Source organism: Pelmatolapia mariae, linkage group LG5 (assembly GCF_036321145.2).
Source record: "Pelmatolapia mariae isolate MD_Pm_ZW linkage group LG5, Pm_UMD_F_2, whole genome shotgun sequence".
Classification (NCBI taxonomy): domain Eukaryota; kingdom Metazoa; phylum Chordata; class Actinopteri; order Cichliformes; family Cichlidae; genus Pelmatolapia; species Pelmatolapia mariae.
This window is the reverse complement of record NC_086231.1, coordinates 34,605,755-34,632,718: the sequence shown is the minus strand read 5'-3', so window position 1 is coordinate 34,632,718 and position 26,964 is coordinate 34,605,755. Positions and strand designations below refer to the sequence as shown.

The 26,964-nt window shown below is 40.7% G+C and overlaps 1 protein-coding gene across 3 annotated transcripts in view; it reads right to left on the bottom strand.

The window, feature by feature from the left end:
• fbln2 (fibulin 2) overlaps positions 1 to 26,964 on the bottom strand; it is a 70,357-nt gene that overhangs the window by 22,168 nt on the left and 21,225 nt on the right. For all 3 annotated transcript variants that reach the window (XM_063474854.1, XM_063474856.1, XM_063474855.1), the window contains exons 3-7: positions 12,204 to 12,327; positions 10,915 to 11,044; positions 10,095 to 10,275; positions 3,867 to 4,076; positions 2,013 to 2,132 (exon numbers count right to left, since the gene is read on the bottom strand). In XM_063474854.1, the coding sequence (XP_063330924.1) occupies positions 2,013 to 2,132; positions 3,867 to 4,076; positions 10,095 to 10,275; positions 10,915 to 11,044; positions 12,204 to 12,327 (765 nt within the window). The remainder of the gene's footprint in view (positions 1 to 2,012; positions 2,133 to 3,866; positions 4,077 to 10,094; positions 10,276 to 10,914; positions 11,045 to 12,203; positions 12,328 to 26,964) is intronic.

Here is a 26,964-nt window from a genome sequence, read left to right as displayed (position 1 = left end):
TTTAAATAAAGGATATTAAAAAAAAGCTTTAACGTCTTAACATCCACCATGTCACTGGCTACCCGTTCAGAGCTAGTGTTGGATTTTGTTTTAAGCCTACAGGATGTGTTTTTGACGTGTAAGAATTATATATATATATATATATATATATATATATATATATATATATATATATATATATATATATATATATATATATATATATATATATACACATACATATATATATATACACATACATATATATATATATACATATATATATATACATATATATGTATGCCTGATTGCAAGACTGACATTAAAAAATATATATATTCTGATTGCTTGGGTCATCATTTATGATGGCTTAGAGCACACAGGGTCCAAAGACTAACAGAAAATGTGAGCCAAGTAAAGGATCAGTGGAGAAGCATAGCAGAGCCAGAAATCATGTTTCATATTCTGACATTGGTGATATTGATATATTAAGTAAATCTATGAATAATATAAGAGGCCAGCTGTGTTGACTGCAAATGCTCTCTCTTTGACTTTGGTATATTTATAACATTTATTGGTCCAATATATTATATTAGACTTCATTATTGCTTTATAGACCTACCTCTCGAGTTGTTTGAGCTGTGTTTTTGAGCTCCTGTCATAAATCTTTTCCAGATATGGCAACATTTTAAGGGATAATTGCATTGCAACTTTTGCATATGCCTTTAATATCTTTGCTGGCCTCCATTATGTCTGGAGCAGTTTATCCAGTTAGCTGAACGATTAGGTACACCCAAAAAGGAGGTTACATTGTTTGGGGGTTTAATAAGAGCTTAATCTGACTGTGAAACACAAATAACATACAAAAAATGTCCACTAATAAATGCTCTTGAAAATATGTTGTCTTACAACTGAAATTACCGTGACAGAAATAATGGAAAAAAGATAAGTCGTGTGTATGGATGCAATAAAAACAGCTTGCATTCATCTCTCCAGGTTACACAGGCGACAGATTACTAACCCAATATTTTTATTTTATTTTTACTGCTACACAGAATGCAGAAAATCTAATATTATACAAAATAACTTTTAACACAAGAAATCAAGAAAAAGTTTGAAGCATCAGGAAAACATATGGACATGACCTACAAAAAAGTGTCCTTTCATCGTGCACAGTGTGAGGAGCCACACCGTATGCTCACCTACAACCACATTTCCACTCTTTATCCCTCGGCTGCAGAATTAGACGAAAATATTAGAGCCCTATGAAGCTTTTTTTATTAGTACATGACAGACGGGGTGTGACCTGCCTGGACTATTGCCTTACTCAAGTTAATTATGCTACATGTGTGAAAGCAGTCCTGTGGGTCTCAGTTAAGAATAAAGTTGAATTTCTGAAAAATATTTAGAGAAGTTAGACACAACTACAACAACTACAATGCAGTTTTTGATATCTTATTGGAAATGTGGCAAAAAGGATCCAGATAGCAACAAATGTGACACACATTTAACTTTTAAACCTGACTGATGAAGCTGATTCAGGGTCTACCTCATATGGACTACAGTTCAGGTGACATTTGCTCTAACCCTTGAACCAAACTCACAGTTTGAGCCCAAGGGTTAGACTTCTCCTCAAAAGACTAATCAAAGACTGTTGCACGCCACAAAACACCTGACAGCACTGTTACCAAGATGTATGTTCCAGATTATGGTCAAACGTGTCTGCTCTCTGGGGATCAGCTGATGTTTCTACCAATGGAGCGATTCTTATTTAGCACTTTTCTTCACCCAAGCACATTTTCTATGCAGTCCTTTTTATCTAACATTCACATACATTCAATACTCCAATGAATGCATCAGAGAGCAACTTGAAGTTAGTATCAGCAGCTCAGCATCGAACCACCAGCCTTCTGATTAGTAGACAACCTGCTCTACCACCTGACTTACAGCCACCTCACTGCACATCAGAGCTGCTTTCCGAGACAGGTTGTCCCAGTGATGTCATTTGCTTTGTGGTCCAGTGTTTAGATTACCTGCACATGGATTGAGGCTAAAGGAGCTGGTGGTGGTTGTAGTAGTTTTAGTGGTAGTGGTGGTGGGGGAAAAAGCTGGACCGTCAACTTCTCTGAGTCCATTGTCCTCCTTGAAGCTCACTGCAGAACAACAACAGCACAGACTGTGAGAAACATGTAGCAGTCCAGCTAACCGAGGCTACTGCATTCGTACCATTTAATGTTTCTAATATATGCAGCAAATTTGAAAACGAGCAATATTCCAAGACATCATTTGACCCATGCTGAGTGTTTTTGTCATTATACTCTTTTATGGAGCAGAGAGAGTTCTATGAATAAATGAACATTTTTATTTGAGGTCATAATGGGTGGATTTTTTATACTCCTCTTTAAATATCTTTTCCCCAAGGGCCATAAATATGAGGGCGATCAAATCTGGTGTTGGTTTAACCACAGCACAACCATAGATTAGCTTACTGAGATTTCTGCATTTAAGATTTTAGTGAAAGTAAAATACTTGAGGTTTTTTTGTTATGCAGCTGCCTCATCTCGTGTCAGTGAATTCTGAACACGTGGAGTTTCTTTAAACCGAAGTAGCACAGGGTCAAACAAAATATGACAGGCACAGAATTTCAAATAATGTGACAAATGAAGTAATTAACACAACTCATTATGTCCAGTGCTTGGAACCTTGGTTCCTGACATACATGTAAATGTTACTTTACATCTACCACCCACCTAAGCACTGCTGCAGCCCAAGAACCCCACACCAGCTCACGGCTGTGCAATAATACTTGAGGAACAGCTCAAAAAAACAGTGTTTATCCGGTTCTCAAACTCACATGATCCCAAACAGCCTAACCTGTCCTTGAAGAACCTCAGAGACACTGTGTCCATGTCCTGACAGGTCATGGACACAGTGGGCATGTGGTTTTTATGTCATGGCTGATTGTTATACACCACTCTCACTGTGTCATTTTTCTAAAATAAATAAACAAAGCATTCATTTGTCTGTTTGTTAGCAGTGTAGCATCCACAGTTTTCAAGATATCATTTTAAAATTTTGTGCGATGGTAGATGCCAATAATAGCTAGAGCTGATTTCATTTTGATGAAAATCGGGTCAAAGTCACAACAAATATGAAAATCAGTAAAAACTTTATATTACCCACAGCTTTTCATGAATATTCTTCAAACTTTGCAACAAAATACTTGATCTTGGGGGAAATAGGTACCTATATTGACTAAGCATTTGACCTTGACCTTCACTGTTAGTGTCCAAGGTCAAAATTAGCCTTGGAAAAATATTTAAAGAAACCATGACAAGAGAGAGCTGTACAATACAATTTTTTTTCAATATGATGACTTAAGATGTCATAATGACGCCATAACAGGCTGATGTCATTAACCATCCTCATAAAACATCAAACAGTACAGCCCTTGCCCTTCGAGAGGAGTTGCGCTCTCTGAGTGCTCCACTGAGCTCTCTCTCAGTTCATATTCAATCACCCTGCTAGCACCCCAACATAAAGCATGTGCCTACAGTAATGTGAGTAGTGAAATTCCTTTTGAAATAATCTTATGTCCATTTGTCACTTTCAGCTCTTCCTGAGATGTTTAAATGTACCTATACTGCCAAACACATTGAAACCCTGTTCCTTTAGCCTCTATGCAATTAGTGCATGTCATGTTTTTGTGTATTCTGCATGACAGATATATGTAACTACATATGACACATTGTTCAGCATTTCAAACACAGCACAACAATCTTGTCAAGCCTTGGATTTCTCCAAATATGAAATTAAAATTATGATTTTAAAGTTTAAACAGTTTCAGGCTCCATTTTGAATCAATCTGCCAGGACGAGCTACTGTACCTGGTGCACACGCATGTCCATCCAGCTGCAGGATGTAGCCCTGGTGGCAGCCACAGCGATAGGAGCCCCAGATGTTGGTGCATGTGTGCTGGCACAGCTGGCCAGGGTAGAGCTCACACTCATCAACATCCTCCTGCTCCTCCACAGTGTTGGCAGCTTCATCTGTGGAACTGATGGAGAAGGCTTCCTTGGGGAACTTATTGTCTGATACTGGAAGGAGTCCGTGGAGAGGAGGGAGAAAGTGAGGGGAGAAGAGGGAGGGGGGGGGGGGGGGGGGGCTAAGATTAGGAACCAGATTTTTTGTATTTATTCCAAACACTTATCTAATGAAACTGACTTGAAGACACAAAACAACATCTGCTCGTCCCCTACAATTAAATACAAAGTGTGTATGTGTGTTTATACAGTGCAGTTATACATTTCCTGAAAAGTTTTACATGAAAACAAATGTAAAAAGTCAACTGTGAAACCCTCATTGCATTTATAGAACGCTTACCGTTCGTTACTCAATGACAGTAACGTATTCTGAATGCTTTGGATTACTTAATAAATTATCATGCTTTTTACAACCAATACCAACTAGATTTTTAAATCTTAATATAAATGAGTAACAGTAGGGTGAACATTAGGTGAGGCTGCACTTTTTGCAGCGATCTCGTATAGAAAACTATTCCGCGCGTATATAAAACAGGTCCGCGGCTCCGAGCCGTAGTAAAGGGACCTCTGGCTAATACGTCGGGTTCGTGTCGGGCTCGTAGCCGAAAAATAGCTTTACTTTGTTGTCTGGGTCAACTTTGCTAGCGAGAGACAGAGAGAGACGTTGAAAGGCTGCTCCAACGTAACGGGTATGACAGTCCATTCTCCCTGCAGCACGGACTACACTACCCATAAGGCTACATTCTTTAGGGCTATGCCTGTAACCCTTCATATTAAATAATTTTTTTAATAATAATTTTTAAAAATATTTCTCCACGTCATTATGCGGGCCACAAGTAGTAGTGACGTGGTCCGCGAGATTGAGACACAGACATTGTTTTGTTTGGGTTTCCACCGGCGTGGAATTACCAAATATAGAGAGGGGACAGCCTAACATATGAAACAGGAAAATACCGCCGTGTAATCCATTTACTTCAACAAAGTAACTGTATTCTGAATACCACCTTTTTAAACTGTAACTGTAACGGAATACAGTTACTCATGTTTTGTATTTTCAATACATAATGCCAGTGTTGGGGAGTAACGGAATACATGTACCGCCGTTACGTATTTCAAATTATTAAATACGTAATAATAAAAATAAAATAATAAAATAAATAATTTCAACAAATAATAAAAATTATTTGTTGAAATAAATGGATTACACTGCGGTACTTTCCTGTTTCATATTGTCGCGGGTCAGGCCTGTTTGGGTTTTGTTTGACAGCTATGTTCTGTTGTTCCAGGCAGCAGCGTTACGGTTGCCATGGTTACAGGGCGACGCTCTCTCTCTCTGCGACTGTGTGTTTCCTGGGTGAGAGAGCGCCTTTTTGTTGTTGTTGTTGTTGTGCTAAGCTAATAGGCAGAATGCTACAGGCATAGCCCTAAAGAATGTAGCCTCATGGGCAGTTGTAGTCCGTGCTGCAGGGAGAATGGACTGCCATACCCGTTATGTGTCTGTGAGCGCGAGGAGGGAGAAAAGGGAGAGTGGAAAAGTAGAGCTGTCATCAGCAAAAACGGGAGCTGGAAGCATGTAAATATAATAATAACCACTGCAGCCAAGAAGAGTGCCTGACGAGCCCAGTTGTAAGTACGCTATTAAGACTCGACTGTACACCGTGTTCGTATTTTCCTCCGAAAACAATAAGTTCCGTTGGAGCAGCCTTTCAACGCCTCTCTCTGTCTCAAACTTGACCCAGACAACAAAGTAAAGCTATTTTTCAGCTACGAACCCGCCGTATTAGCCAGAGGTCCCTTTATGGTTCGGAGCCGCGGACCTTCAGTAATAGTAATAAATCACACAGCAATAGTACATTCACGTAGTTGTAAAAAGCATGATAATATATTAAGTAATCCAAGGTATTCAGAATACGTTACTGTCATTGAGTAACGTAACGGAATACGTTACAGAATACATTTTGGGGCATGTATTCTGTAATCTGTAATGGAATACATTTTAAAAGTAACCTTCCCAACACTGCATAATGCTGGTACATGTATTCCGTTACTCCCCAGCACTGACGACTACAAAGCACCGATATTAGAGTTGAGTGATGAGAAACGAAATATATTACTGCTAGAGGTGAGAAGTAACAAGGAAGTACAAATGCTTTGTTATTGTACTTAGCACATAAAACCCAGTCTCGCTGACTGTATCCATGTTCAGGGCTTATTACATCCAAAGAAATGAAAGAAGCAAAAACATAATTTATGAATCATTCATATCAAAACTATACTCAAGAGTTAAAGTGGCCCAGAATGATCCAGAACTGTGTTCTTGGTACAGCATTGTAGCTACGGATACAGGAGATGAGTGAGCATAAAAGGTCATTTCAATTCAATTCAGTTCAGTTGTATTTATATAGCAGCAAATCACAACTGCAGTCACCACAAAGTGCTTTATATTTTAAGTTAAAGACCCTACAATAATTCAGAGAAAACCCCAACAATCAGACAGCCCTCTTTGAGCAAGAACTCGGTGACAGTCACAAGCAAAAACTCAGGACAGCAGGAAGAAACCTCTCGCAGAACCTGCATCAGGAAAGGGTTGCGATCAACGATTTCACATGAAACCTTTCGATCTGACCAACAAACATCAGCAGACACACAAACTGTTTGTGTGTCGGCTAACTAAAAGTCCAGGTTTTGACTTTCTTTCTTTGAATACATTTCAGAGCTGATACTTTTTCATTTTTGAATCAGTTCTTCAACTTTTACACAGGTCTGTGTAGTTCTGTTTAAGTAATGATTGTCTGTGCTTTTGCCACCTCTGATTACTGAACTGTCTCTCTGAAAATTTGAAAAAGTGCACTGTGCCTCATACACTTAATAATGACCCAACTTGATTGAGATCACCTTGAAAACAAAATGTTTGATCTCAAACAGTAGATATGCAGATGTAATAAATATATATTACTAAACTTGTATGCTGCATTATCCAACACTGCAACAACAAAACTAGACCTCCTCCAGTTTGATTTGATATGGTTTTGAAAACCAGTTCTCTGCCCAACAAGGTGACGAATATTCAAGCAAGACTGTGTTCAATCTTGCTAAATCTTTAAGGTCACATGACTTGGCTGGTGCATCCTCGATCAGATTTTAAGGCTTTAATACGGCTACTGTACATGCCACTTTGGGCTAAATTTGTAGAGCAAAGTATTTTTGGACTAAATAAAGGCTGACCGGGAAAAAAAATGTCCATAAATGTTGTGCTCGGGATATAGGTTATTACTCACACTTTGATGCATTTTCCCTTTGTAGAACAGAAGACATGGAGAGATACATTACAAAAATATAATTTATCAATAATATGTCCAGATGTGGGTTTTAAAAAATATCTCTCACAGTCATTACCTGGGGTTTAAATTCAGAGGATTAAATGTTTCCTGCTTTAATTAAAAGGCAGTGAGTCATAAGACTCAAAATATCCCCCCTGGAAATAATTACAGTTGCTTCTCATGCAATTTTTAAAATTCAAAATACACTCACACAGTAAAAGCATCTTTGCTGTGAGGGTGTTTGTGAGAATTATTAGATAGACTCAATGGACGTCACTAGTTTTTGCAACCTTAAAACCTTGCAAAGCTTTCAGCAGGTTAATTGATTCCCACTTCAGAATGACATCATTCACTCTTTTTTTTTGGAAGCTAAAGGAAATGAGCTGCAGTCGATTGTTCAAGCAGAGCCTATTAAAGGGCAGGATTACGTGGAATTCCTCTTATGTTGTGAATGAAATAACAGCCTAAAGCGTTGAGAAGACCAACCTTACCTCACCATCGTACTAAAAAACAACTATTCCCATTAAAGGACAACCATGAAAATAATGAACTGCATTTCCATGCCGTGTGTCTGTTCCCAATATATAAAACTAAGAAGCCGGAAAAGGGTCTTCCAAACCGCAAACTAATGATTATGGAATGATTCTTCTGCTTTTGTAAAAAGTTTTATGTCACCCATCATGAATCTGATGTCATTGATGAAAAACATGCAAATCCCTTCTAATAGCGCCTACAGCTGCAAACAAGGTATGTAGGTCATATTCAGTGAAATGTTAACAAGCAGTCATGTTTTTGCAGATGGAATGAGAAGCAAAGGTTTGCCGAAATGCTTCTGCATTAAACCTGAGCTTCTTGACAACCCGCTGGATCAAAGACAGAGGAAAACTTTGCTGGCCCAAGTAGAGAGACAACAGCCCGAGCTGCCATCTGTTCCTGATTCATCACAGTTCCCCATTACTCTGCACGGTAACGTGACTCCTGACCGATCAACCCTGAGCATCTGACATAGGCTTGTATGAGAATAAAATACTGATGGCTCAGATCTGGACTGCTTGTTGTCCCAGTGCAGTTTTGCCAGTAGCCACAAATACGTGAGAAGTTGGTGAGGAGTGTGTATGTCTCATAAACTCAACGTGCTTAACATGAAAGATAAAAACACAGAAACCTAACCCATAACAAACATGCAAAAGCTATTAAATGTAAGCCTATGAGATTAAAAAGATTGTGAGTCTGTTTTTGAATGCACACATAGATGTGACTGATCTAAGGTCAGTGGGTAGCTTGATCCAAAGAACAGGACCACAGTAATAAGAGCACCCTCAGCACACTTAGATCCAATTCTGGGAGCAGTTAAATTATTTGCACATGATGACCTGAAAGGTCCATTTGAGTTATAGACACTGAGCAAGTCAGCGATATACTGCCGGCGCACACCAGTGAATTTCCTTCAGCCATGTCCTCATGCTTCATGGATAGTCCTGGTACACTGAGCTTTATAGTATTGTAACCTGTATGATCTGCCTGCATGAACAAATTTCTTCAAGTCACTTTGAGATGAGAGTTTTTTAAATTCTTGATTCTGGATTGCACTTCCAGCAATCTTATTAATGTGATGCCATATTAATAAGATCACCATAGATCTCATAGCATCATATCAAAGCTTTCAGCTCCCAGTTTGGATTCAGGAGAATCCAAGATTTCCCTTTCCCTTTTGATAAAGCATAAAGTCCTCTCTCCTCTCACCCCCAACCAGTCATGGGAGATGGCTTCCCCTCCCTGAGTGTGGTTCTGCTGGAGGTTTCTTCCTGTCACCAAATGCTTGCCCAAAAGCAGGTTGTTTGATTGTTTTCTCTGTAATATTGTCGGGCGAATTGAACTTAGTTGAACTGAATGTCCGAACTGATGGCAACATTCCTGACTTGCTCACTGTGTTTCTGAGAAAAGGATGGTAAATGTGAACACCTTTTCTGTCTCTGATTTCTTTGACCTACAATGACTTGTCTCTGTTCAGTTCTAAAAAGTTCCTACACATCCAGCAGTTAATGTCATCAATGGAGCTCATTACGGAAATGTATTTATTTTTAAACAGACAGGAGCAATATGGGGGATGTAAAATATCTTCTGTTTGTGAATGTATTTGTTTACTTTTTCATACTTAAGTAACTTTAAATATTCTTAAAGAGTTTTACACTCAATCTCTGTTTCTTCGTATTTTGGATCACAGAACTGTGACTGGGAAACAAAGACATTCCCCAAATTTCTCTTTACTGACCATCACAAAATAAAAGCAAACGTGAAGAGGAATAAAATGTAAAAAAAAAAAGATGAATTGGACTGATAGCATTTCCCTCGATTCATGTGGGAATAACAATGTGGCATGTTATTTCAAACCTAATTGTTGGATGTTGGCTTTCGCTGCTTCTTGCAGCCTATTTTATAAAAAATGTGACATGCTGTGATAATTAACATAGCACCTGCTGAATTTAATGAGCATGTGGTAGGCCAGGCACCGGAATGGATCAAAGGGCACATAGCTAACCTCACTAACCTCACTACATGAATATTTTTGTTGAGACAGGAAAGAACAGTTCACAAAGGTTCTGAAACTTTCAGCCATAATTACTACATTTTTTCACCAGCCACTTCCTTTGCTTGTTTTTTATTATACATAATATAAGTCCTAGCACGTGCAAAGTGCATAACATACGTGTTTTGCCAGGTGGAAATTGACTGTGCAGTGGGTTACAGCTACCTTTCCTGGGAAGGGCAGTTGGTCTTGGCTTCTGCTTTCTCCTCAACAGGCTCAGAGCATCCCCTTCCTCGCAGCAAGTGAGGAAGATGTGACCGCATGGATAGCCCAGGTGCTGGTGGGCATCACAACCCCGCCCTTCACTGCGAACACGTAAGCCAAGCACACAGCAGCTGCAGCACACCTGCCGGTCCGCACAACAATAGCATAGCCTGTTAAGAGAGTATCACCGGGGTGTCTTTCACATCTCTAATCATCACCTCACTTTATGGCCCTCTGCTTTTTGCTGGTTAGTAAACATCAGTATGAAAGAGAAACAGATGAGCAAGCCGCTTTATCGCACTGCAAAGGACTTCAGCTGCGTCATGTTTTGTAAAGAAAACCACATGTTAACCTGGTTTTTGCAACCATCCTCTAAAACCCAGCAAGCAGAAGACCTGATACCGGAACATTTAACTCAGGTGGATTAGCCACAAGGTAAAACTCAACTACTTAGAAACTAGAAAATGTTACATTTCAAATTAAGGCTTCAAATTCGGCATTAAAGATTTTAATTTAAAAGCTTTTGCAGCTGTTTTCTTCAAATAAGTCAAAATTCTAATGTGGTTTAAGTTCAGAATTCAACTGGCAAATGCAACTTTCACTATGTTATTGTGACAGAAAAAAACTCATAATTTTCTCCCCGCTTCTGTTAACAAAGCAAAACAAGAGTGAGCCTCTGGTCAGCCAAGTGCTTGCTTCATGGAGAACTTGGTGGATCTGTTCACCATCTGTCATGACTCAACTGTCTTCCTCTTCCCTGTGAATCTTCCACTGTGCGTACCTGATAGGAGTCATCTAGACACGAGTCTCGCTCATCCACGTCACAGGTGTCTCCACCTCTGGCTGAGGTCACGCCTAATTCACACCGTCTTTCCTTCACAGAGCTGAGACAGCACTGCTTCTGTGCAACACTGGAACACACACACACACACACACACACACACACACACACACACACACACACACACACACACACACACACACACACAGCGAGTATTTTAGCACTTTCTTGTGCTTCATATTACTCCATATGTTAAAACTAAATTATACGTTATGCATATTAATGTCAACTATATAAATAATGGAGACATAAACAAGTTAGTAAAAGTGTTTACTGAGGTCACAGGTGCTGTCCTCATAGACTTCTATATAACCAGATGGCTGTTTGTATGGAGTTGCAAAAAGCGGCTTTACTTTTCAGCCATCTTTTATGACCGTCTGATGTTACACAGAAGAAAAACAGTGTGCTCCATATAACCCAAGCAGCAACTCCTTCTACATTTTTATTTCTGTTCTTTGCTGTGAAAGAAACATCATCCATGATGAATTTACTGATGGACAATCCTGTGGCTCTGATGTTAACAGGTTAATCCTATCCCCAGCCCTTCCTGACAGTATAAGTGAAAGATGTAGCTTCCAGGTATCTGTGGTTGTTTAATGGGATAACTGCTCTCTGACTTGGCCACCGCAAACTCGTTCCTGATAAGTTAACGGGTTCAGTCACTTTTTTGGACTCAAGAAAGTCCATTTTTTAAATTTCGGCTTATTATAGCTGACTAAGGAGTTCATTGGCTATCAACCTTTGATTGACAAATGAACGTGTGGTTTCATAGGTAGATATGTCTCTTTCTTGTCAGATGTGTTTATAGGTAGAGAATGTGAAAAAGCTCATCTCAATACTTCAAACCGATGACAGTGGTCACAGTAGCTCACCATTTTTATCATTTCATTATTTGTCTATGATAAATCAGTTAAATCCGTTATGATGGTATTCTAATATAGTTTATATAAGACAGCATGCAGTGGTTACAATGTTATCAACATTCAACTGCAGTATAATCAAAACGTCTAAATTATAAAGGTAATAAAGGTCATTTTTGCACTAAAATTTATTTTCTATGGGGCACTGTAGGAAATGGCAGCAGTGAGAGTTCAGTTATCCTGACTGTAACTCATACTTTGCATAATGTGCAGCACGATGAGTAAGTAGTTCATGTGTACAGTTAGTGTACAGCAGCTACCACAAAGAACATTTGTATAACTAAAAATTCATACTCTCATGTTACTTACCTGCAAACAGAGACGTTGTCATTAGTGAGCAGAGGCATGTTCTTGCAGTGACCATTTTCAGAGGCCCATCTCTGGCCAGCAGTGCAGCAGGTCTGCAGCAGGTCTTCAGAGGACACACCTGGATCTGCAGACAGCAGACATGCAGGTATGCATATGTCAGCACACACATGACTGATGGAATAAAAACAGTTCAGCAGTATTCAGCAGTACTCTACATGTGTGCACAGCTACGCTGACAGAAGCCCAAAGAGCAGTGAAAACGTTAAGCTGTCTGACAGAAACATTTAGTAGACTGCAGCAGCCCTCGACGGTGCCTTAAAGATTTCTCCAGCTGACTAAAGAGGTACAGAATACAGTAGTCCATTTTATTACTGGATTTTTTTTCCTTTTTGGTCAGGTCTTGGATAACCTACTCAGCTATACGGCACAGTTTTTAAAAGCTGAATGGGAGTCCTTTGGTAGGGTTGTGAATATATACAGGACTCCGGGCAGTGTGCCAGAAGATGATGAGATTTTCTTTGCCAATAGTATATTTTTCCCTGACTGCTATTATAGGAAAAACTAACAAAAACACTATTTGAGAAGGTAGTACAAGAAAATACATAAAGTATTTTAAGGAAACGATTTGAAAACAATTTTACTCTTTTGTGTCATTTTGATGCAAATATTTCCAAAAGGTTTTATCAGTCTGAGTCTGTGCCTTTCAGAAACAAAGGACTGACCACTGTGTGATAAACTGCATAGACACAAAGAGATAGATGCTTTAAAAATACATTTTTGGAACTTTTTTCAAAATACCATCAACAGCAGACCTAGATTTGAAAGAAATCTCTGTACACGTGACACAAAACCATAGAGAAAATAAAACTTTGTAAACTGTGGATGACTGGTTGATGCCTCTGATGTTTGTTGTAACACCTCTCGTCAGTGATCAGTGGATCTACAAATGTTAAAACCTTTCCAAGATAAAAATATTTCTGAACCAAATCCAGAAAGACTCCCACCTTCTCTGAGCTCATTAAAGTGGCCTGAGGCATCTGGCTTTAGAAGCCAGCATCTGTGATGGTTTGGGGGGTATTTAGAGGATATGCCATGGGTAACGTGCATATCTAAGAAGTCTCCATTAATACTAGCTAATATGTCCGAGTTTTTGAGCACCACATGCTGTCATCCTACTTTTTCTGTGGAGGCTATTTTTGTTTTAGCAAGACAGAGTTAAACCAAATTCTGCTTGTATTCCGACAGCTGTTGTGAAGTCTGTGCTAAAGTGACCTGCCTGAATTCCAGATATGGAGCTGTGCAGGAGCAGAACTCATGTACAGTGCAAGAAACATTTTATACTCACATCCCAAATGCTTAAATGTTGTAAAAACAGGAGGCGAGGCAACTCAGCAGGAAATATTTTTAAATATGCTGTGGTCATAATGTTTTGTCTCATCAGTATATATTTTTGTATTTTAAGTAACTGGGCTTTAGACCGCTCAGCAAAATCTTCTTCTCTGCTTGGCTTTTCCCTCTTTTGGAGAGTCCATTTTTGGATTTGTGCCACATCTATGATTTGCCACTTTTAAACCAGAGGTTTTCTAATTAAAGTGCGTCTGACTGGAGTTAATAAAATCAAATAAACAGATAAAAGTGAGGGCCACGAGCTTGTAGTTCTCTTTGTTTGGGAGTGAGGATCAGAGATGTTCTCTGACAGAGTTGATTCCCATTGAGGATGGCATGATTAAATCAGTTGCAATCCTTAACTGGCCATTTTAGTCATTCAGTGAGAGAATACCAAAATAAAATCCCAGTAATGGCTCCTCTTTAAAACCATCTCAATTGCCATCCATTTAGTCAGAGGAAAAAAATGTCATAATTTCAATGCCATCAACTGAAGGAAACGAGAATAGAATGCATTTGAAACCAGGAACCAATTAAATCCCCACAACTGAATGAATGCATTTCATATTTCCAAACTTCACAGCAACAAATTACTATTGATGCTCAAAAGAGGGAGAAAAAAAGCTCAATTTATTGCTTCCATTTAGCTGATTGCAAGCAAAGATTGTCTACATCAAGAGGACCCCGATTTGGCAGCCACTGATCAATGACCATCTCTGCCACACCGCAAGCTCCCAACAGAGACTTCAGTGCCCTCCTCTACCACCACCTCCCTCCGGTGAGCATGTAACAGCAAGCCTGGCTGCTCTGTGTGAAGCTTAGTTGGGGGACGTACACACCATGAGACAAACTGCTGTTGCTGCCTGGCACTATAGAGAGCCAAGAGCTCGTCAGCCTCACCATCGCCTCCACGTCAGTCCCCAAAACCGTCTCACCCTGCTGCTTTTATCCACATATTAGCATGAATGCTCAAGCACAAGCGCACACACACACACACACACATCAAACTTCACTCAGTGCCCTTTGAAGAAAAGCCACTGACAAAGAGCTTTTGTTTTTCAACTCAATAAACCTTCTTTGGCTTATTTACAGCACACAACATTTGCATATTCTTCACACTCAGGCCGCTGTGAAATGAAGCTTTGTTTTATAACTTTGAAGACAGGAATATAATTTGTCAACAACAGCAAAAATACATTTACAAAAATCGTTCATACTTTTCTATGCATAAAAGCGTGTAGGCATTAAAAATGAGTGCTTCACACTCACACACTCACACACACACACACACACACACACACAGAGCTAATTACATTTCACTGTCTGGATTTGTGCTGAAACATGAAGCTTATTTCTTGTAATTAAAACCAGCTACATCAGAGAATTGGCTCCACATGGAGTCAAATATAGCAGTTTGATAAGGTTTAGCCATTTCCTGCATGCATGTAATATCCACCGTATTCACCTCAAACCATAATTGGTCTGAAACTGTGCTAATCCCATTCTGCACGCTTGTACATTCGTATAGGAAAAAAAAAAAGAAATAATTCCCGAGAACACAGAAAAATAGTCGAGCTTCACCCTGAAATTCTATTTGAATTCACTTGCCTGCATTCAGCTTCATCCCAGTCCAGCATCTTTTAAAGCTTGATAAAGAACTTTTATAGCAAAGACTTACTGTGCATAATTTATAAGTATTGACATTAGAAAACAGCATTAACTTGTAGGATGCTTGAAAGTAAAAAATGGCTTCTCATTTTTTCCCCAAAACATTGTCATTGTTAAATCTGTGAGATTTTACTGTCAAATGCACAAATGTCTTCTAAAATCTGTTAAATCTGTTTATTGTTCTGTTTGTTTTATTCCAAAATCTCTCTCTTCATTGGGCACCTACTTAAACTGCTGCGTAGGCTACATGACAGTATTTCCATGGCCGTGCTCTTACTCTACTACTGACAAACAAAATAGTCGATTTACTGAAATAACTGAATAATTAATTCATGGCTTAAATAAGTTATGAAGCAAAAACAGTGGCTGCAGAGCGTAATAAATTACACATTCACCTTACAAGTGAACAATCTCATGTTTGATTCTAGGCGGAGACACAAATCCCTTCCTGTGTCAGGAAAAGAATGCTGTGTAAAAATCTGCCAATTAAAACATGTGGAACCACCAGCTGTTGCGATGCCTTGTAAATAAGGAAACAACAAAAAGTAGCTTTTTTTTCATTAAGCGAAAATGTTACAAAAACATCTAAATAATGGTGTGATTTTCTTAAATGTGACAATTCTGGGGTTCTGTCAGTGTATTACAAGCCCTGTGGCTAGCCTGGGCTACATTTGCACCCACTGTATTTAAGCACATGTGGAAGGTATTCAAAGAAGGACATCAGTAACATCAACCTTTGATTAGTCAAGTCCTGTTGTGAAGTTTCAAGTTGAGCATTTTGGCTCTGACTGAGACACTCTGGGACACAAAATGCTCTTAGGCTTGTATCTTGCCAATAATTAATGAAAGAACATGCTGTTTATAGCTTTTAAGTCTGTAAATCATTGAAGTCCAAAGGTTATGTCCCCATAGATTTGCATACACTTACACTCTTACACTCAGCTTTCTTCACCACGATGGACCAGTACAGCATCTGAACCACTGCAGCCGTGGCCCCAATCCTGTCAGTGTCTCGCTCCCTTCTCCTCATTCATAAACAAGACCCCGAGACTCTTAAACTTCTTCTTCACTTCAGTTGGGTACTCCACCCTTTCCTGGCTGAGTATCATGGCCTCAGATGTGGTGGTGATATTTCTCATTCCAGCCACAATCGGCAGTGAACCGGTCCAGTGAGAGCTGGAGGCCACCAACTGGATTACATCATCCGCAAAATGTAGAGATGAAATCCTGAGGCCACAAAGGTGGAGGCCTTCCCACTGCATGGCTATGCCTAGAAATTCTGTCCACACAAACTGTTAAAAGGATTGGCGGCAGTAATTCAGACCAACACTTCACAGCAGTTGTACAGGGACTAAAGGGCTCATAACAGTGGGCCAGATTATATCTTTCAGCAGGCCTGGGAATCTCTATGTGTTTCCTCGGATAAGCTGAAGGAGGTTGCTGAGGAGTGGGAGGTCATGACTTCTCTGCTTAGGCTGGTGCCCTCGCAACCTTGCCCTGGATGTGAGGAAGAAGATGGATGATGGACTGATGGATAGATGTTCCCTGCCTCATTTAAGAATTTTAAGAATATTTTTTCATGTAATATTTCTGGATTATGTATGATATATAGCGTCTAGACGTGCAAAAAACATTATCCAAACCTGAGTTTGTATACAGATATTCATTGGGGCAAGTGGAAGGCAGCATAATGTCTCACTGTTATGAAAAGTATGTTCCAAGAGTTCCTGCCAAAAGCCAAACATGATTTTCAGATGCAGGGTCAGATGCAACTTAACAGTTAAGAGTAGCCTTCTAATTAGAAGGTAAGCACATATATTTATAGCTTAAAACCACACTTCTGTCAGTACCTTTTGTTGAAATAGTCAGAGCAGCTGCTGAGATGGCAGTGCTGCCTTGCCTATCAAACCAGCTGGTCATGTAGCAGATGGACTGAAAATAAGAGACATCCGTCCACCTAAGGAGATCCCATGGGGTTTGTCTGGACAGATTAGCCCAGGCTCACACAGCTCACCCATCATTACTTTGTCTGGCCAAACACAGACCTTACCACCCACCCACTGAGACACAAGTGAACCCATCTGCACCACCTGAAAACGAATGACAACAACCAGTGATCGCGTGATGTCATGAGTGTCTGCTGCTTATAATGTGTCAGGAGTTTGGATGGTCTAGGAGCTCATGAAGTGATATATTTAGTCACTATATTTATATTTAGTCATCATGCAAATTCATGGCTCCCCAGAAATATCAGCCAGTTAGTGCTGATCACTGACGGAGCTAGTTCACGCAGGTAAAACGAGCCGCAATGTATCAATACATGCCAACATCCTCGACTGTTCCCACATCATATACCAAGCACACTCCCGCAATTTAAAAGTCAGTGTAAGCTGAAATATTTCCCATCTTCCCCTCTGTCTTGTCAGTGCCACTGCTGCCCAGTCCCACCAGCACCATAGCATCCACCTGTGGGCCACAGGGATATGTTTATGAATCATTTCTCAGTTTCATGGGTATTTCCAGCAAGTGATGAGCCCAGAGCCTTGACACCAAACACTATTTGTATTTTGCCGCTATAAGAAATCACATCAACATTAGTTGTCTAACTTATTTTCAGTATATTTTTTTTTAATTCTAAAAATACTATACATAAGTGCATGCACTGGATATGGGTTAAAGGTGCATTAATTTATATTATGTGAAAAGGTAGTAGCAAACCAAATAACACTCAAATCAGCAGAACTCACTTTCTAATCGCGTCTTTAATCCTTTTTGATTGTCGTAAAGAAGAATTTGTGTGAAAAAACAAATCCAGCTCAAATGCTCGGGTTTCTTAATAGTTGCAACTGAACGATTTAGAAAAAACTTGTTACCTGTACATAAAACAGAAACATAACATCATCTTCTAAAAGCATCACTAGTTGAATTTAGGAATTTATGGCTGTGTTTCTGTCCAATTATAAGTCCTATATTTACTCAGTTTGAAGCTCCATGTTGGTCTCCACCAACCTCAGAGAACTATGTATGGTATTTCAGCTGCTAAATGCTCCTGTTTGTTTATCAACCAAACACCACTGTTTGCACCCTTTGATACTCAGCAGCTGGTGTTGAATCAGGTTACTGAACATCTTTCGGCTACCTGTTTGATAAACTAAAATGGGAAAGTTGTGCGATTGTAAAACAAAAACAAAGTAGTGAAAGGTGCTAAATCCTGTCATTAAGTGAACTAGTTACTGGTTACTGGCAATCTTTGCCTTCATTTCAGAAAGAGGCAGATGAATCTATTGATGCTATAACCCCGTTCCATGCGCTGCACGCTAACACTACACTCTGCATAAAGGCGACATGCTAGTTGCTTTGACGAAACTCTAATATTTCTTCTTTTTTTTTTTTTTTTAAACCTGTCCCGTTTGGTTCTTTTGCCATCAGAATTATTGTCTAAAGGCGAAGAAAGATGCCCAACGGATTTACTTTACCAAATGGACCATCCCAGCCTTGCCGTAATGGTCCATTTGATTTACCTTTTATTGTTTATTTTATTTTATTTTATTTTATTTTATTTTTTTTACTTGCTAGATACGGGACAGGGGAAAAGAAAAGGGAGAAAGAAAGAGGGGGGAAAAAACAAAACAAAACAAAAAAAAAAAACAGCGGAGAAGAGGGACGGGGATAAAGGGCAAAAAACAAAAACCAACAAAATAAGCAGACAAAAAATACATATATCGATCACCTGGATCACCTGTTGAGAAAGAAAAAAGAAAACAAGCAGAAGAAAACGAGAGTAATAGAATAAACAACATCACAATGATATATGGGAATATAACACTAAATACTTAATATTAAACATTATTCTGCAGCACGTAAGATCGACAGCGCACAGTGTGCTTTGAGGTAGGAGCCAAAAAGGGTGTAGTTTGTGTGTGTGATCACCTGTGTGTACACCTGTGAGCATGAGCGCGCTTGTATTTAAAAGGTTCCTTAATGTAATGATCTGCTAGAGGGTGTGGGGGGCCACAGTCCCATCCTCCAGGGCATGAAGCAGGTATGGAGGAGATCAAAACTCCAGACATCCAGAGGCCCCCAGAACACAAGAGACCAAGGAAGACCAACAGAGGGGCAGCCGCGCCACTGTCCCAGAAAGAGCTGAGGAGAGTCCCAGATGAGGGATCACTCAGCAGCCGCGGAGCAGAAGCCAGGGGGGGTTGCAGTGACGTGCCCGTGAGCTCCGCCGGCAGCCAGCTGTGCCTGAGTGACCGAGCCCCAGGCCGAGAGGCCGAGGGCACCCCACCTCCGAAGTGGCCCGAGCGAGCCCCAGGTTCCAGGCCCCGATAAGCAGCCACCAAGGAGTGAGCCGGTGTGTACCCGGACGCCCACCCCCGGACACAAAGAACCACCAACGCATCGATGTCTGAGGGCGTCTGCCACCGGCAGGGGAAGTGGTGGGGGGAGATAGGCCTCCAAACCTTGGAGGGCCTGAGATGTCCCCAGAGAGGTGGCGTCTGATACCCAACCTGACATATAGACACAGACATACAGGCACACTCAAATACAAACATCCATTCCCACCCTCATGCTCTCATAGGCAATTACTCCACACTCAACCAACGTGGAGACAGACATAAAGAGACGCTGTACACACAATCACACTCCCCTCTAAGAACCGGGTCTAGGTACCCTTGCCCCTGGAGGGGGAAACTGCACCCAGACCCAGGTGGTGTTACCCTTTTCCCTGCAGTGGGGAGAAGCAGACTGCCCCGACTCCGCAGCAGCAGGGAGGCCCCACACACCAGACCCCAGTCGGACGGCCAACTCCTCCTCCTAGCCCCCCCGCTCCAGCAGGCCGCAGAGACCGGGGGTGTGAGAAGACTCCAAACCTCCCTCTACCCGCTCATATGTAGTGTTGATGTATATGTGTTCTAAGGTGCAATTAAAACCCAGGAGGGCATGGAGCTACCTGCCAGAGAGCAGCAGGTAAGCGCATAGCCCCTCCTGATAGCCCTCAATGTCTACGTGTATTTAAAATTGAGAGGTGGGCAACGACGCCAGGGGTGAGGTGTACACCCTGATGGTAATTTGGAGTCCGTGTTGTGAGCCCACCCCCAAGATCCTATATGTATGTGTTATGAGAGTGTGAGTAATGTGAATGTCTAAGTTGTGAGATAAAATTGAGGCAGAGGCAGCCAGAAGGGGACAGAGGGGGGGGGGGGATGCCTCCTCTGCACCCTGGTGACACACCCCTACCCCAAGGCCCTGCATGTGTGGGTGATTGTGGTGGAGCGGGAAGAGGGAGGCAGCTGGAGATGGGGAGGGAAGAAAGGGAGGGGCAAGTGACCCCTCCCTGGGGCCAGCTCCCCCGCTGACCCCAGTAGGCACCCCCATGCTCTGCAACCCGCCAGGGAAAGGGGGCCCAGGCCCATCCGGACCAGGGCCCAGTGCAGCAGCACCGCCCGGCCCCACAGAGCCCGGGACAGCCCACCCGACCCCACTACAGAGAAAACTGCACCCACCCCATCATCCACTCATCTTCCAGACTACACAAGACAATAGACGCCCAGGCACTCTAATATTTCACATAATATTACCACATATTCTGCATTTATACCAATATATGGAACCATTATGTTTATTATTGACAATCTTAGTTTTTCAAGGTTAAACATTGAAATTTCTCTCTTTTGTTACACTTGCACTTCTCTTCTCTTCCGTAAGATCAGTCTACTTTCTAGAATAAATATTTAATAAAAGCTGCCATGCTTACCAAGTGCACAGTACATTTCTCTTAATAACGCTATAATAAATATTTAATTTACTGTCTAGAATGTTTAAGTAGCTTAAATGAACAGTGGCCTTCACTGACCAGGCACCACTGAAGTGCTTAATCCAATACAATATAGTGATTTCAGAATCACATTAAGCCCTGAATGTTTAGAGCAAAGCCTAGAATCTTCTTAATTGTTCATCATGTATGACATTTATGTTTTCCACTAAAAGTACCTTTATAGCCAGAACATGCAAGAGGAAACTAGCCCCTGCCTGCAGACTTCTCTTAAGCCCTACCACAGACGATATTGGGAACATCAGCAGCGTTTTACTGGGAGTAGTTTGTCAAGTCTGGGCAACTTTTTAAATACATTTTTTATGGGAAAAGTTGGGCTATATTCTACTAAAACAACCCCCCTCTCATCCTAGTATGCCTATGCCAGACAGACATTTAGTTCAGTAAGTCAGACTAGCATGCATTGATGGATAACTGATAATAACACCAGTTTATTGGAACCAACTCTGTGATAAAATACTTCAGTAAAACCCGAGAAAAAGGAAAAAGCTCCACGTGTTAAAAAAATGTCAGCATTTTATTCTCTACATTTTAATTTTCAGCTTCCTGTGGGAGGAAGACACCGCAGCCAAAGATCACACCTGTCAACCATTTCAAACCATTTTTTGGCAGACAAGCCACTTTTCAATTTCAGCTCAAGAAACAGGTGTGGATTTACATGACAGATTGTGTTTGTGCGTCTTGTGGAAATTGCCAGTAAAGGTGGCGCATTATAGATGAATTGCTGCATCTCTTCAAGGTTATGCGATCAAAGGCCATGACCAACAGTCTAAGACAACCTAAGACATTATTGTGGTCAATATATGGATTGTTGAATTTCCCAACAAACATCATGTGAGGTATTATCATGACCACAGTGATACCAATATCATCCTCATTTCTTCTTGGCCTTTCTTCCCACTCAGCTTTACAGGGTCTCATCTGCAAAGCAGAAATTGCTGAGTTCAAAGGCCTGTCTTTTCACTGAGTCAGAGCTGCGGTTTGACAAAAATTGAAAACAAAAGCCCCATACAGTACTGTGCTGCTCTGCCTTCCTCGGAGGCAAAGCTAGAAATTCTCTGGGTTTATCTCCAGCTGCTTCATGAGAATTAACTCCTGCTGTTTTCCTCTGAGTATGAGACAGCAGGGCATCTTTAAATCCAAATTCAATGTTCCAAATTTGACCTAAAAGTTTAATTCACTGCCATCTTTGCAGGTCTACATCAAACAGACACAGATGTAATAAACTGCTGCAATATAATACCAATGTGGTGCATAAGCTCTAAACCTATTCACAGTAAATGTCCGTAATGAGTAATTTCCTTTATAATCTGGTACATTCACATTCTGTCAGTGTGCATTATGCTCAATGGTGTCTGCATCACGAAGGCTCATTTTGTTAGGAATCCCACAGCAGCAACAGTCTGGATGAGCTATGGCCTTGAAAACAAGAGTTTGAGAGAGATGCACAGATTGGCCACAAAATGCAAACTTCTCTTTCAGATTGTCTCTCACATCTGTCAGTCACAGCAATCCCAGAGTGGAGGGTTTTGGTAGTGGCTGAAAATGTAAATATTAACATGGTATGTTAAGTTTGTTGTGTGAGACCATTCTCACTATGTGCTGCTTACCGGGCATTAAACAGTACAACCAGGTGGAAAGCACAATGAAACATTTAGCAGCTAAAATTCGATTCATTTCAGTTCAGTTTTATTTATATAGCACCACTTCAGAAAATCAGTCACCTCAAGGTGCTTTACATTGTAATGTCACCATATCAATAACACTACTCCTATGCGCAAGCACTTGGCAAAAATGGGAAGGAAAAAGTCCGTTTTAACAGGAAGAAAACTCCCTAGCGTAACTAAGGAAGGGTTCAGGGTCACCTGACCCAATCCCAATTATAAGCTTTGACAAAAGAGAATCTTAAAAGTAGAGATGTCTCTGACAGAGGACTCATCTCTGTGCTTGTCCTGCTAGACGTTAGTGTAGTGTTAAAAACTATCGACCACAATATTAAAGAGATTAGCGCATGCTGTAGGCATTAAAGGTACTGTGCTGCAGTGGTTTGAAACATGTTTGTCTTATAGACTCCAATTTGTTCATGCACACATTAAGGTTAATTATGGCGTTCCACAGGGTTCTGTGCCTGAACCAATTCTACTTACATTATACATGTTTCCATTAGTCAGTATCATTTGAAGGCATGGTATACATTTTCATTGCTGCGCAGATGATATCCAGGTTTATTAAATGAAGCCAGATGAAACAGACCAATTTGTTGTGTCATCTTGAAATCTTTAAAGTCCCCCAGGCTTACTGCTCATTAAATCTGAAGATTTAACATTCAGCCTTTTATATTTAAAATGATACAGAGTGCTATAACAGAGTTTATCCATAAGTGCTTATAGTAAATCATCTTTATTCTTAATAAAAGATATAAATCTAATTAATATGTTGAATAAGAAATGCAGTTTGAGTAATAAAAATTATTCTAATCTCTAGATTTTGTGTGTGTAGACATGATCCAGATTAGTGTCTGTGTGTGGCTGCAGAAATCTGTCACCAACCCATAATTATGTATGATTCTGAACAAGAGAATCATGAGCGCGTCCCCTTACCCATCGGCTCCATCTAAGCTGTGCACTGGGTAAAACTCATAGGAGTTGATTCAGACTTCCTGTATTAGGGTGCTGGTTTCACAGATCAATATTCTTAAAGACTTAAAAGCCTGAATGACCTCTAATTTCCTGCTTCTAAATTCAGATAAAACTGAAGTGATTGTATTCTGCCCTAATCTTAGAAACATGGGTTCCAATGAGACACTTACTCTGGATGGCATTACCTTGGACTCCAGTTCTGTGGAACCACAACACCCTCTCTACTTAAAACTCTCCTAAGAATCAGACTTAAAACTTTACATTTCGAAAAAATTCATAATCAGGGATTTTGCATGACACTGAACCCTCAGTTATGCTGGAATAGACCTAGGCTGATGGGAACTTCTCATAATATTGTTCTTTCTTCATCCTCCATGTGTTTATACCCCACTCTGAATTTAATCAGTTATTATTCATCTCTGGCTCTCTTCCACAGCGTATCTTTGTCCTGTCTCCCTTCCCTCAGCAGATGGCTGCCCCTCCCTGAGCCTGGTTCTGCTTAAAATTTCTTCATGTTAAAAGGGAGCTTTTCCTTACCAAAGTTGCCAAGGGCTTGTTCAGAGGGGGTTGTCTGATTGCTGGGTTTTTGGTGTATTATTGAAGGGTCTACACCTTACAATATAAAGCACCTTGAGGTGACTATTGTGGTGATTTGGTGCTTGATAAATAAATTGAACTGAAATTACTTGCCACTTAAAAAAATGCTTGTCCCCTCATGCTCGCTCCTCTTCTATAGCACTGGCTACAGTCCTGTAAAATTATCCAAAGTATTGCAGTAGTCACTGGCAAATGCTAGAGATCCAGCCAGGCTCACAGCCTCCCCACATGAGCAAAGGAATCACAATGAACAAAAGAACAACAAGCAACATACAAGAGAGTGCAATTTAATTAAAGCGCTCATAATGTATTTACAACAACAGTGGTCAATTTCGCCCCATAGTCAAATGCTCAGTCTTTATATCAGGATGTTCTCAGAGTAGAAGGCAGAAAAGTTAAATCTGGCCACTTTGTGGTCCTTGAATTTACTTGGGGGAGAACTCTCTTGCTAAGACAGGATATTGGATAACAAGTTTATGCCAGCACTCCGATGTCATACTCTTATTCCAAAACAGGCATAATGGATGCTCGAAGAATGTAAGATATGAGCAAGCAAAAGCCTAACAAATTGTGGACTTCATACAAGCTGTCGAGGGCTGACTTGTAGCAACAGGCACTAAACAGACTGGTCACTTCCTGATGTGAGGTGCCTTGGTAAGACTGTGCTTTTTAAATAGTTTTTAATTGGTTAATTTGGAGGTGCTCACCTCGTGTGATGCAAGTGTGGTTTCCATTATGAAAAGGCAACCAGGACAGTATAATGTGCTGCTTTTCATTCAGCTCGCTGTTTCATGTTTTCATTGTGAACCAATATTTGTGGCCTAGTTTGCTGCAAAAATAACAATCTTCTGTTTCCCCAATTACCCCTCCTCCTCATCAAGAGGTAGCAAAGATTTGAATGCACTCAACAGTAGATCCAAGCATTTGTTGACTCTGTCTCATGACAAAGTCCTAAAGCACAAACAAATGCAGTCTTCTGGATGATTAGCTGCTTGATGCCCCACTTTAGTTCTGGCAGGTCGCAATGAAAGTGCACTGACTAGGGTGGTAACAAAAGCAAACTAAGCCATCTTTCTAAATTCATAGATAAGAAGAAGGGAGCCACTTCTATATCATTATCTACTTTTTACTTAAAGGATTTACTTCCTGCCAATGAGGCTTCACAAGCAAAATTGCCCCGATATCCACTGAGAACAAAGCGAGCGATAGCATGTTGAGAGACGGAAAGCTTTCACAGATCCACTCATGATATGTAAAAGAAAGCCATCAAGCAGATATGCAAGAGGGTAACAAGAGATGTGAATCAATATCATCCATTATTTACAACATCTATGCCAGATGCTGAATGCAGACATCTTAAGTGACATCTTCAGTTACTGGGAATAAGAAAAGATTTAAAAAAATCTGTCTCTGATATTTAGAGCTGAGCTTTGTTCCCCTCTGTGACGAAGAAACAACAGCAGAGCAAGAGGAAACAAATGAAATGCGCATCCTTTTGCGTATCCTTACATTGTGCTCTGTTGCTATGCCATGATGTGGGCCACTATGTAAATATTGGAACAGCCATAACACCGGTATTCTACAAAGTAAAATATTTAGTGGACAGTATTCCCAGATAGTCATCTGTGCAGTCTGTGTTTAGCTGGAGAGAATGGAGTATTGTTTTGGTGATTGGGGTCATACAGTAGGTCGGGCAGCAGTGGTTAGGGAAGCGGACCTTCATAACAGCGGTATTACCCATGGACATGCAAGGGCTGTAGGGGTTTGTAGGGCTCTCTCATTAATGTCTTTGTCTCTATCTTTCTCTCTCTCTCTTTTCCTCTCTCTCACACAGGGAGATGGAGACAAGTTTCAAAGGAAAAACAAAAACCTGGGGTACTTAAAGCTCTTATGTTATATCAGAGGCCTGGAGACAATGGGAAGATGCAGGGCACCCAAGGGTTGGAAAACACTTTGTAAATAACTGAGATTGTGTTCCTTTGTTTTGTTTGTCTTTAATTGACTGACTCTCTGTCTTGGTCAAGTCAATACTGCAGGCAGCACTATGAGAGAGCCAGATGATTTGTGGCTGCTGCAGAGCCTGCATACATCGGGGCGACCGTGGCTCAGGGGGTTGGGAAGGGCACCTGTAACCGGAAGGTCGCCGGTTCGATCCCCGGCCTCTCTGTCCTGGTCGTTGTGTCCTTGGGCAAGACACTTTACCCTATCGCCTACTGGTGTTGGCCAGAGGGGCCGATGGCGCGATATGGCAGCCTCGCTTCTGTCAGTCTGCCCCAGGGCAGCTGTGGCTACAACTGTAGCTTGCCTCCACCAGTGTATGAATGTGAGTGTGAATGAATAATGGCATTGTAAAGCGCTTTGGGTGCCTTGAAAAGCGCTATATAAATCCAATGCATTATTATTATTACACTTCATTTGAAGGGTTTCCTTTTGACTTTGCGACTGCTTGATCTGGAAAGGGTCAAATGTCGACCTTCACGAGGTGACTCCAAGAAACTGGAGTTAATCCTGTGCTGTATTCATGCTGTAGTTATATACTATTAAGGACATTTGCTCTGCCACCTTTCACCTTTCCCTGAATGAGCTAATATTAATTACTACTACTACTTACTGTAAGGTTGAAATCCTCACCAGT